The sequence below is a fragment of the Tigriopus californicus genome, chromosome 8 (assembly GCF_007210705.1).
Source record: "Tigriopus californicus strain San Diego chromosome 8, Tcal_SD_v2.1, whole genome shotgun sequence".
NCBI lineage: Eukaryota > Metazoa > Arthropoda > Copepoda > Harpacticoida > Harpacticidae > Tigriopus > Tigriopus californicus.
This window is the reverse complement of record NC_081447.1, coordinates 12,909,679-12,922,888: the sequence shown is the minus strand read 5'-3', so window position 1 is coordinate 12,922,888 and position 13,210 is coordinate 12,909,679. Positions and strand designations below refer to the sequence as shown.

The window sequence follows — 13,210 nt, the reverse complement described above, 5'->3', positions numbered from 1 at the left end:
CGTTGGCTTTCTCTCTACCAAGTGGAGAGAAAGTTGAATTTACGAGTCAATGTGTCACCAACCAACGGGCTCTGGTTTGTTCTGAAGGCAACCAAAACATCCTTATGATGATGAAGTTGTTGGTTTGAAGTTTCAATTTCCCCGTTTTTTTGCATTTCAATAACGACCCTCATTCGGTATCCAGCCATGTTGGATGAGCTTGGTTTTTGGTGGTGTTTTTTAGTGTTTCGCCCTGCCTTCTCTCCCAGCTAAGACTTCAGGCAAAAATGAATGGGACATAAAACTGAGCTTCCAGGAGGGAGAGACGGGCCATTTGAGAGTGGCCTCGTTAATGCAAAGGGCCCACCCTCTCAACACTTCAATTTGGCTCTTTATGATGCGATGGAATAAGGGAGCATGGTAGAATGTGTTTTTTCCAAATTCCTTTCTTCTCCACGGTATGTTGTTAACCTCCTCCTCCTCCTCCTTCACCTTCTCCTCTTTCTCCTCTTCCTTCTTCTTCCTCTAGTGCTTCATTTCCTTCGCTGGCACAAGGTGCTTATTTCGTGGGTCTTGGCGGGTCACTGATTGATGATAGGGGCCTTTTCAAAGACAGTCGCACATTCCAAAGAGGCCCAGACACAAGAGTCAGCGAATGGGCGAGGGATAGCGAGGGATCTTGGCACCAAGCATGCCTTCCAAATGAGGGATCCAATGTCGGCAATGAATCTTAAATGGTATGTTGACGGGAGGAAACGTGAGCATGCACCAAACACTTGTTCAAGTGCATTCCGATGGAAGTACCAACAAGGCAAGGTTTCTCGCAGGCCAATGTTCGAACACGGGGAGATTGAACGAGGTTTTGGGATGGAGTTTGGGACGAAACTGTCTCCGCAATCTATTTCTCCCTCCTTCCTCTGGATGATGGAAAAACATGGACCACGCAGGTCGTAGGTTTCGAGGGGAGCTAGAGCCGAGGGAAAATAGAAACATCACGGAAGTCATTTGCCCAATTTCTGCCTCATTGACCTTTTAGTGGCTGGTCAAGCGGGGGGGTTTGAGGAGAGGAGAAAATAAAATAATTTGTCTTCGATTGGGTCGGCTTCACGAGAGCGAAAGTGGAATGGAAAACATACCGGCCTTGACGTATGGTTCTCTCGGGATAAGGTCGGGCTGAAAATCTGAATTCGAGAGTCTCTTTTTTTCCCTCTCCATCGAGGTGAAGTAGGGGCAGTCGATTGGAGGGGATATTGCCCGCAGCCAAAGCACTGCGCACAGTAGTGTGTGATATCTGATGTTCTTTATGGCCACAGAGCTTCCTCACTTCCACATGTGAAAGCATCCCTAAGTCCCAAAGCCATTTTGTATCCGAAAAGAAGCAATCGAGAGGCCGGTCTCGTTCCGTTCTTTCCCTCCTTTTCTTCTTCTTTTTCTTTTTCCTCCTCTTTCTTCCTCTTTCTCTACCCTTGCTTGCTCGCTCGTCTTTTTCCAAATGGGAAATGTCAGCAATGAAGGTAGAATCCTTATAAGGTCATCAATTTGAACTCGAGAACTTGGGAATGAAAAAAGATTGCTTGCTTTGCCCTTTTTCGGGACTTCTTTTCTCTTCTCTTTGGGGGCCATGTCACGCAATGGGGAGATCTTGAAACGCGCCGAAATTGGGAGCCACGTCAATCGTTGGGTGATTCATGGCATAACTTTCTTTTTGGAGTCATTTTTCTTGAACATCCTCAAATTGAGCAATTTCCTTGGAACATCCTTCTTTTGTTCGTTCCAAGTTGATTTTTGTCATCCAAAGCGGATACGAATCGTGAATGGTGATATCATGTTGACTGAAAACCTCATATTTCAAAGAAGCTTCTCATCGAAACGACTCTAAAAGCTCGTTCCCAATTTCCACGTGGAGAAATCTGTTTCCAAATCAGTCGAGGCAATCATTTGATGCTTACCTCAAAACCAGGAGGGGAGGAACCAAACTTTTTGCCCAGACTTCGGATAAGATCAATCAAAGAGTTTTTGTCCATCTGAAATTAGTTTTTTTTTGCCAACTAGCGCAAGTTTTGATTAATTCCCTTATTTGATCCACTTGCCATGGATTGGACCCGTTCCATCGGTATGGGGAGAAGATTCGATCAGTCGTGCCCCTATCCTAGTGAGATGAGCTTTGGGACAAGAGATAAACATGGATTGAGGTTGACGGTCAGCTATGCAATGAGATATCGCTAACAAGTGGTCATTCAAGAGGTTGTTATCCTCAGAGCTTATGCCTGGAGCCTGTTTGGCGTGGTCTGAGGATTGATGTCCCTGATTTGACGTGTGGTCCCTATGTCCCTTTTACAGCTCGACAACTCTTATCTCAGTCCTTCATTCGTTCACCGTACATCCCACCGGCCAAAAAAGGCCTGCAATGAGAGTGAAAGTCATGACTTAGTAGACTGGAATACTACTCTACGACCATTCCCTCACGTTTTCGAGCCAGGCTTGTAATGTTCTTGTTGCATTGTCACTGAGCTAAACGGTTTGCCAATTTCAGCTCTGAGCTCTTGGCACCTCGTCTTTTGAAGAATAGATCTTGGAACAGAAAATATCGAATGTGAATGACTTCAGCCGCCCTCTTGGTCCATGTAGATAGCACCGAGGATCAAGAAATATCTGGCACAAGTCCAATTGACGACGGCAAGTTTGGTTCCAATTTTGTTCCTCGTTCAAGAGGGAAGGGATCCCCTCCGATCATCGCTCGTTGAAGCCAGTCTTCCGTCCTCCTCTGATCTTAGGACGGCGAGATTGCCCGCTTCGGGCTTCTATCGCGCCTTCAAGTCGCACGCTGTCCCTTGCCTCGCCTCCTTGCTCTGCTTTACTCAACGATATTGTTATTGCGAGACCCCTTGGACAGGGTCGCCTTTCGGGTGGTTTCTGAAAGAACTTTGCATCAAGAACTGCTCATCCTGAAAGACAGCTAGCTTCTGATTTGTTTCAATATGTTGTACCAAGAGGGTTCCATGGCAATGCTAAGATGACGAGGATGATCAAAAGGGAAAATGTAGAGGATGAGCTGAAGGGACCCTGATTGGCAGTTTGGCACAACAACCCGGGTGACGGGTGAAAGCCATTTAAAGCGCGCCGTGGTCGCCTCTGGGCGGCGTTGTCGCTCACGCACGTTCCACATATCAGAAGGACGCACGGAGAAAATTGGAAAGCTTATTTGGAACAACTGGTTGAGCGGCTCCGATGGGTTACGTGGATTTGCTTCCTCGTGGTTCTATGGAGCTCGGGCGGAGGATTGGCTGGCCGGTGGCGCCGGTGGCTCTTCAAGTGGTTCGTGGGACGAGTGGACGCAGATCTTGAACACGCTTCTACCGGCGCTGTTGGCTTGTTGAATGACTGGCTGGTTGTGTTCACAGTGCGGTCCCTTCACCACGTTCATTCAAAACACGAGCCTTTTTTCGTTTACTTCATTTCCGTTTTTCGTCCCCCGAACTTTTCTGCAAACCTATTGCTGAACGTTTCATAGATCATAAGAGTGTTACGGCAGTCGTGGCGGACAAATCCGGACCTTTATTCAACCAGAGCACACCTTCACCGCTCTTGGATGTCCCTGGGATATCAGTGTGTTTATACGGTCCGTGATTTTGATGTGGTGATCCTATACCAGATATTGTTATCGGCTCATCCTGCCTTGCTGCACCACCCAAACCACCACCAGCGCCACATCCAACAACACGACAAACACGCGGCGCCGTCGCAGTCGGCGGCGCTGCATTTTTGGCACCAGAACACGCCGCCGCAGGTCCAAGCAAAAAATAGTTCCACTCTAAGTGGCCAGAAGCGGCGAGTGAGAGTGAGCGAGTGTGATTGCGTCCGCCTCCGGGACGATTTGCGAGGGTGCCAAGCCTCGTCCACGGGCAGGATGTGGAACCATTGTCGATTCCAACAACGAGGATGGGACCTCATCGGACGCCCCAGATCAGCAGGAATTGTTGGAGTGGCTTGAGGGAGAGCCTCTCCACTTTCTGGACAATTGTTGCTTTGCAATCCAAGTAGTGATGTCGAAATAATAACAGGTGGTTCAAAGAGAAAAAAAAATATTGTGATAAAACTTCACCGAAGGTTGGAACTTTTCTTCACCAATCCTTATACTACAGACGTTGTAACCTCATGGAGATAGTATTGTAACCTACTTACACTTGACGACGATTTGCTCATAACCACCCTTCCCTACAGCAATACCCTGTTTCAAAGAATTTGCTCAGAAATATCAACGAATCATCAAATGCCACTTGAACTTGACCCCATTACCAACTACCCGTCGATGGCTGTTATTCAGTATCTCAAGTCTTGAGTGAAATGATCAAGTTGAAAGCAAAGGTCCACATCAAGTGATCTTTAATCGGCTAGTCACTCGACTTTTGACGCTGGAGAGAAATAACACACCAATTCAACAACATCAGGACAGTTTCAAGAGAGACAGACCTCTCTACAACACGACAAACTGTTCCCCAACCAGATCGGGTAAGCCCTCAGTTTTGGATGAAGAAAACTTGAAACCTCGACGTCTCCCTTTGGACTTGAAAAGAACCCGCCTGTTCCTCAGTAAGTCATGCCACGTTGCTTCTTAGCCAAGAAGTCCCCTGTTACATCCAGTGTTGCAAACAGTGGAACTTCAAACCGATGGTCAGAAGATGACCAGTGCTCTCCGTCGGTGGTTCCCGCCATCAACCGATCCACAGTTGGTTCCATCACTGCTGCCCAAGCCGTGTGTTCCATTCAGCAACCGCTGCCACTCTCACCACCAGGGGACCAATGGCCAACCGGAGGTTCCGAGATGACTCTCATCTCCCAGCAACCTGTTTCAAAATGTCGGTCCAAATCCATAATAGGAATGACTGACAGCTTAGGAAGTGGTGAGGCTTCCCAAGGGACTCCATTGGTGATGGTCAAGCAAGAGGTGGAGGAACCCGAGACCGAATACAACCACGATGACGACGATGACGACGATGACCGAGAAGCACCAAGCGGCGTCAACATCAACAACTACAACAACAACAACAACAACAATTACAAACAAGAACCGGGTTTGTGTGAAGTGCGCTGTGATGATCAGGACGATGTCGAAGAGGAAAAGGTCCAAGTGGACTACTCGTCCTGCCGTCGTGTTGAAAGTACCAATGGCATCTCCAGGGGCTTACGTGTGACACCCAGAGAACCAGTGGCAATGCCACCATTGCCGTCGCCTTGTCTGGGAGCAACGCCACCGGGTAAGTCACAACTCTTAATTATAGCGACCCTGGTGTGCTCTCTTGGCGATGATCGTGACGCGAGCAAACTAGGCCTGAGTCGATCGAGCAAGCAACAAGTTATCTAGTTGCTTCAAGTGGACTCACTCCACGTCAGGTCCTACTTACTTTAATACAAAGCCATATCGAGAGAGCGAAGGAAAGCAAGATGGCTTTTGTGTGTCAAGATAAGACATTTCGACGTGGCTAATCTGGATTTCTATACAAAGCAACAAGGAACCCAAAGGAGGGGGCCACTGATAATTGTAGGAGCGTCATCTTGCTTATGCGCTCACCGATACCATGCCATGTCAATAACAAGACAGCGAGCAAAAATAGTAAAAGCCAATCGATACAACATTGTCGGGCTTAATGGGAAGTTCTGAACGACAATCCATGTTGTTCTAGTACATATTTTGCAAATCATACGCGGCTTCGAGCGCTCTCCCAACCCAGCGCCATTAATCAAGCCATTGTTTCGTTTAAAGTTTTTTATTGGATTTTTTCAAGCCCCTGTTCCTTTCGCGTCCGAGCATGCTTGGCCATCACTGAAGAACCTTGTTTATTGTCATATGTGCAGCAACAATCTTTCCCGAAGTCTAAGCAGAAAAGTTTTCCCTTTGCACCGGGCGCCTTCTTTTTCTTTGGGATTCGGGAACACGGAACAAGTAAAACAGGGGACAGAGGAGGGACAAGAAGGGTAGGGGGGGGGGTCTTCTCCGACGACTCTCCAAACGAACGAAGCGATGGGAAAAGCGCCTACGATTATTTTCTCCTTCTCTCCCAAAACTTGGACACTTTAACATATATCATCAAGTTGACACCCCTGCCATTCTTTGGCAGGCACTACTGAGAGAGGAGAAGAGAAGAAAGGGCTCTAAAGGAAGCTTGGCCTGCCACCCCAAAACTTTTGTATACACACCAACTTTGATCATGGCCCTTCCCGGGTCGAAAAATCATCTCGCCCCTGCTGTGTACAGTGCCATCATCATCGTCATCATCATCATCATCACTGTCCTTCTTGAAAGGGATCCACAACGAAGGATGATTTACCCTAGATAGTCACACCCTTTCGCGCTAGGTTCTGATTGTGTCGATGGTGGAGATAAAAAAGGCACTCGTAGTCCAAGAATATGAGAAGAATCAGCGGCCCATTAGTAAGCTATAGATGTTCTCTTTTCCATCCCAGAGTTGGTGCACTTTTTCTTCTTCTTTCCATTTGATGGATTGGTAGCTCCATTCCCTCATCCTCATTCGCCTTTCTATCCCTCTTCTTCATCGTCCTATTCTTCACCGTCTTTTTCTTGGCCGTGGTCTTCGTCATCCCGTGTTGGAAAGTTCTGCAGAAAGGGATTGAATGGCAAAGTCCCCTGCAACATTGGGACAAGAGCTTTTGTTGTCTTCCTGGAGTTTTTGCATGTTCCCACTCCAAAGGCTTGGGTGAAGAGGAGCAAAAGTATTTGGCACTGAATTTTACTACGCTGATCTCGCCGAGCTTTTACGCGCTTATTTGTCTTCTCATGCCATTGTTGAACACCAGCAAACTGCTGTTGAAAACATGGCCATAGAGCCTCTGAGGTTTTTTTCCGTCCAATGTTGGAACGTTGTCTGTGCTCGGCCCCGGTTCAACAATCCACCCTATTTATTTCAATGCCATAAAATGCTGTGTTTTTGTGCAAGCACCCAAAAGAGCGAGGCATAGCGGCAACAAAAAGAAACGAGACCCGGACATTAGACTCCCATCGGATGGGAACGAAATTTTCGATTTCATTTCGGGTGTGAGCTTTTTGGTGGTCCGAGCGAGAGTTAGAACTTTGCCCTTGTTTGTTGCGGATGAGTTGCCTCCACTTGGGACAAATGGGAACTTGGTAATCAAAACTTCAAAGATAGTTCAGGGCTCTTCTGTTTGCCGCTTCGAAATTGGCCATCTTAGGTTCTTTTCTGAGACAGAATCGAGGGTGTCCGCCTCTAATGAAAGAGTCCATGTGTCAAACTATACTTTGATTGGCCATGAGGGCAATGCAAATATATCTTGAGGAGGAATCAGGTCGAATCTCGGTCTCAAACGAGACGTCTGGAAATGACAAGATTTCAAGAAACGGGCTAGTCGCCGAGGATGGAGCTCCGTTTTGACATTTTCTATGTGTTCCAAGCGCAGTTGAGCCACAAACGGCATTCACCCTTCTGCCAATGATTGGTCGTGAATTATTCTTTCACTTAGACAAACGTCCCTTGAGCTCTCTTTTCCCAGATAGAATCAATGAGTGCCATCGACAATCCGGATCGGGCGAATAAAAAGCCAAGTGCTCTTGGTGCTTCCCTTCCTTACCCTTCAAATGGGAAATTGATCTCAAACTCCTCTCACCTGTTACCCATAAATCTCGAGGCAGCCGAACACTCGCAAGGGAACTTGAGAGCCTCCCCGAAAGCAAAAAAAATGAAGGCTTTTTTGTAGTATGTATGCTTGGCCTTCTTTTCTTGGATATCTCTGACTTTTTTTTGCCAAACTCTTGATCGGAAATGTGAACGTGGTAGATGGTAGATGATGGTGGAAGTAAGAGGGAGTTAGCAGGTCGCTGGTGTACTTTGGAAAAGTCGACATTCCAATCTCCCTCGTGGGTTCGATCGTGTACGTATAAGCGACGTATCCTCTGCATTGGCCTTGCCTTATCCCTGTTCCTGATCCTGATCTTGCATTTTTTGTGCTCGTCTAGAAGGCTAAAGAACCACTGAGCCCTCCTTCAGCCCCCTCTTCCATCCCCTCTTCTCTCCCTTCTTCCCTCTCTCGCTCTCTCCCCTCTCTTTCTCGCTTGCCTTACTACTACGTATACTACTACTACAACATACTATACACACAGTGCACTAGTGTAGGAACTACCAACCATCCATAGAGCCAACTTGACTACCAGAAGCTGGACTGACTGACTGACTGACTGACTGGTCTTAGCTGTTGACTATTAGCTGGATTTCGATAAGAATTTGCAGAGCCTTTTTTTGGGTGGCCATCGTGGAACTCTCAATCTTCCCCCTTGGCAGCATTCAACATTCTCGCTCGACGAAAGTTTGCATGATTGTGTGAGTACGCCGCATTCCTCTCCAACTCTCAAATATTGCTACGCACAGTCTCTTGCCAAAGCAGCTTATATTTTTATCGGCAGAGAGCAGATGATGCCGCCAACAACAGAAATGCCTCGTATTGTTTGTAATATAACAACATCAGGAGCCACCAACAATCTTGGGAACTTGGAACATGGAAAGGACATTTGCAGTCGGAGGGGCATGCCTTCTTTGATTTCCCCCGAAAAGGATTCCTCGAGTTGATATATGAGACTAATAACAACAAGAGACTGCGAGGCAATTTCACGTCGTGAAGACGAAGAAGATACGCTGCCGCCACTTTTCTAAGACTCGATATGCCCATAAAACATGTACTGACTGCTGGGAGCAAGGTTGTATGTACTTTAACACGATAGGAGTGGTAGAAGTAGGAATAGCAATAGCAATAGTAGTAGCATTAATGGAGCTGCAAAGGAACAAGGCAAGCAGAAACCAAGAGCTAGAGGAGGCCCTACAAGTGAGGAGGGAATTTAGTTGCTACTTACTACGTACATACGACGAGAGCGAGAGGCGAGAAAAGACGAAAGAGCCATTTCTGTCTGCCATCATTAGTTGCACTCTGGGTTGGATCTTTCCGGAATCGGAACATGTCGGAACATTCTAATCGTTGTCAAATTGTACGACCATAATGCTCCGAGCATGAGTCAGAAGAAATGCTTGGCCAGACCAGTCCAGAGGTACTCGAAAATAAAGAGAACAACGGGAGGAGACATTTCAGATGGAGAATTTCCGAGGCATGATATGTGCTCATTTTGTGGCTCGGCTTTGATTTCTGGTTGTGATCCACGGATCCAAACGGTCGGGGAAACGTTTCATTGGTACATATAAAACAAGTCTCAACGTAAGGTTTGAGCAGCCTGGCCCAAGTCATACTCGTACCATTGGAAGCTAGGGAAGCTAGAATGGCAATGAGGACCTCCACAGAGGACTCACGCAAGATTGAACGAGTTCAGCAGACTTGGATTTCCTATCTGTCTCGGAGTTGGGTTCTTTGGTTTTTTATGAGTCCTTTGTGCGGGTTCCATTTGCGGGGTAGGCTTGTTCGATGCTCGATCATAAACCGAATTGAGATCGGTCGAATTGGTCGAAGCCAGGAAATCCCAGGACTCAACCGGATTGCTCCCATTCAGATCTACCAATAGTTGCTGTTGCTCCAGTCTATCGATACCAAATTCTGTGGGGAGAAATTTTCCTTTCGTTTGATCAATACACGACGAGGTAGCCTCTGGTTCGACGTCCGTGGCTGTTGTTGGTCGGTGGTGTTCACGTTGAAATAGAACGAGAGACCTTAGTCACGACAGCATTCAAGGAACGACGGGAACTTAGTTTGAGCAAGTTTAACAATGGTCTTTGCCTGTTGACTTGCCTGCTTAGTTTGATTGGATTGGAACATAGCTGTGGAATAGAGAAAGAGAGAGAATACGAGAAAGAGAGAAAGACTCAGAGGGACAGGGAGACAGGGGGAATTGGAACGAACATGGGAGAGGCACCAGAAGAAATATCGGGAAGAGATCTAGCACCCGCTCTGCCACTCTCGACGTTCGCTCCGTTCCACCTTTCTTAGATCTTCGGTCCACGAACGAACAGTGGTACGTACCACCGTACTAGGTACATGTTGGGATGACTGTTTGTGGAGTGGATGAAGGAAAAGAAACTTTTCCTCCTCGTCTTCTGTTTGGTCTTCTTGATCTCAAAGCAAGAGTTAGCCTGGGTTACCAAAGGCTAATACGCTTGTGTATGGCAACAAGTCTCTGTCTCTCTCACCCTTTAGCTGAGCAAGGATGTCTTCTTTTTTTCTCTTCTCATTGGCAAAGGGATGAGTGAGCTCACGGAGGACGACGACGAGGAGGACCTGTGGATTGAGGGAAGGCCTCGTAAGTAAGAAGTCGAAAAAGAAGAAGTGTGGTTGTTTGAACAGCACCAACAAATATTGATTCATCTGATGGAAAGGAGAAGGAGGTAAGGGAAGACGAAGAAGAAGAAGGAGACGAAGAGAAGAAAAGTCCAAACTTTTCTCCCCGTGGTCGAGCTTTGGGCGTCGCTCGTTGCCTTTCATGCCAGATAGATGCTTGATTCCCCCCTCTCTTCACTCTTCCTTAAAAAAAAGACCTCACTAATAACTCAAATCAAAGCCAGAAACAATCTCAATTGCTGATTGTCTATCCGACCGACGGCTCCCATAATAAAAAAAGAAGAGTGAAAGTTAGACAGAGAGACAGAGATCGGCAAAAATGTTGGGCCATTAACTCCGTGGGAAGTGTGTATCGAAAGTGAGCCCTGGAAAAAAGCCCATTATTACCTGGCGCTTCACTTTGTTTTCTCACCATTTTACAACAACTGGGCCTCCATAGCCTGGGCGTACCCACAGTCTGTGTGTGAATACTCGTTCGTTCTCCAGGATTCTGGATGGCGATGCTATTCGGGCGAATCCAAGTGCTTTGAAGGCTTTAGTGAGCGAAGGTCGGGTTATGTGTGTGAATTCACATGAAGCTAGTTTTTTTGTGCGGGGGAGGTCGTTTGCCGCCCATCCTTCGCTTGAATCTTCATAGCTTCATATATCATCCTTATTCTTTTTGAGTGGCTCGGAACTATCCGCAGATACATGGCAAGCGGAAGTGGTGGAGACGAATGAGGTCTACCTAGACCCCATAAAAGGCTCTTTCCTCTATTATAAAGAAGGTGTTAATACCCGTGAAAGCCAAGGAACGCTTTCAACACTTGAAAACCGGAGGGGAAAAGTTTTCCTCCTGAAGAGAGATTCTCCTCAGTTTGCTTGAATCCCACTCGTTTTGAATGGACCCACCAAATCTTTCCAAACAAGGCACATAAATTAGTCTCGTTCTAGTCAAGAAAAACGTGGGCCCAACAGATGACTTATATTGCGGACAGTTCTCAAGACTTTGCATGAGGTCGCCTTGAAAGTTGGTGGTGCAAAAGAAGAATCAAGCACTAATTCCCACAAGGCAAGGCCTCCCAATTTCAAGTGCGAACGAACAAGTAACTAAAGCAACCGACCGACCGACCGACCGACCAACCGACCAACCAACCAACCGACAGTGGATGGTGTCTTAGAAGACCTTACTGGCAACCAAAGGGGCCCCCTGGAGACCCTCTAGAGTCTTGTGCACCACCACCATCACCACCATCACCACCGCCACCACCAATGCCATCACCACTAGCGCCATCAAGCCACTACCAATAATTCTCGCCCTGAAGTGGAGAGGGTGATCCAGTGTGCCTAGTAGGGGAAGGCGAGGGGGCGACCGACTTCAGACACTTTGGCCAAAATGGAGAGAAGCTGCTTTAACGAGCCCAACTGTTTTTGGCATGGACGTTCTCCTAAAAAGTCCAATTCTCGGAAGCCTCTTGGAATGAAGACAGACTCAATTCAAGCAGTAACACTTGAAATCTTCTTCCTCCCTCTCTTCTTCGTCCTCCTCCTCCCCTCGTCGTCTTCTCCTTCTTCCTCTTCTTCTTGTTCCTCTCGGTTTCTTCCTCCAATTCTTTCTGTCTTCCTTACTTCTAGTTGTCTGGTTAGTTGGAGGCTGGGGTTTTGTTCTAGAGACTACATACTTCTTGGTTGACGTGGTGGGATCTCCCGTCTGACTGGCCTCCCTTTCATTCATTCTGTCCCATGTTCATGTTCAAACCCAAGGGTTGAGTTTGCGTGTTGAATTTTTGGCTCTCGGACTTTGTCTTAGCACTACTTTTCCTGGTTCCTCTCCCCTCCTTTTCCTCCTCGTTCTGTTGCTCAATGCCAATGTACTCCAATGTCGGGAGCATTCTGTTCCTGTCCAGTCCATCCAGTGTAAAATGTACAAACTGTAGGTGCCACAACAACATTAGGGAGCGTCTCAGGCAAGTTGAGCCCTGAGAACTCCTAGCTAGCATGGCCATCTTACCCAGGGATTCATTTGGAGAAGATTGAACTTGATTGAGACCACTATTTGTCGACGATGCATTGATAGAACTGACAATTGTACGAGAGGAAGAAAAAAAGAGAGAGAGGGAAGTGAACTCGAAGAAGACTGATGAAGGAGGAAGAAGACGAGGAGGAACTGGAACGAAGAAAGCGAGGATCAGCCAAACTGGTGGAAGGGTGCCTCCTGCCACTATCTGAGATCGGATCAAAATGGTGATTTATTGGACCAATCGAAGAGGGATGACTGAATCATTGAAAGCTGTCAAAGGCTTGTTATACCGAAAGAGAGAGAGCTCAGTGTCCTCACTTCTTCTTTGCTTCATTGCCCTTGAAATTTTGAACTGCGCCGTTCAGAGCCTCCTACTCGCTTACTCTTTCATCTCCTTCTCCTTCTTCCCTATTCTTCTCAAAGTATCAAAGTAGAAACAGAGTTATAAAAGTCCGTGGAGCATGAGTAAATGCGAGGAAGATATTCTTATCGGAAGATATTTAAGCCGGGTCTTTTCCAGCCGAAACAGAGGCACTAAATTTGGTGGAAATCCAAGAGGTGTACAGGCTGATGGAAACTTTATTTTGGGAAAGATTACCCGGTGTCTCTTAAAGACATTCCAAAAGATGCAGGACTTTGGCGAGAATGTGGAACGCTCTTTAGATCTGGATCCCATTCAACCAAAGAAGCAACCAGTCTTTCCTCTCCTCTTTCGCTCTCTTTCTCTCATTCCTTTGGCCTCTATGGAGTGGTTTACGGTGGGTTGAGCCCAGCTTCTATGTAGTACTAGCAAGGATAGGACTGGCAACTCTTCCACCGCTGTTAACTCTTCTTGGTCCTTGTTCAAAACGGACTCGGATCCACCAAGAAAGAACAGAGAGAAAGAGAGGCGCACAGAACGAGAGTTACTGCATTGCGTATGGAAAGGTT

General features: G+C 47.0%; 1 protein-coding gene across 1 annotated transcript in view; it reads left to right on the top strand.

Annotated features, from left to right (window-relative positions):
• Positions 1 to 3,327: 3,327 nt before the first annotated feature.
• The window catches only part of LOC131884451 (zinc finger protein 362-like), a 30,397-nt gene continuing 20,514 nt past the window's right edge, over positions 3,328 to 13,210 (top strand). The window contains exon 1 of the mRNA XM_059232235.1: positions 3,328 to 5,234. Coding sequence (XP_059088218.1) covers positions 4,577 to 5,234 — 658 coding nt within the window. The 5' untranslated portion in view covers positions 3,328 to 4,576. The remainder of the gene's footprint in view (positions 5,235 to 13,210) is intronic.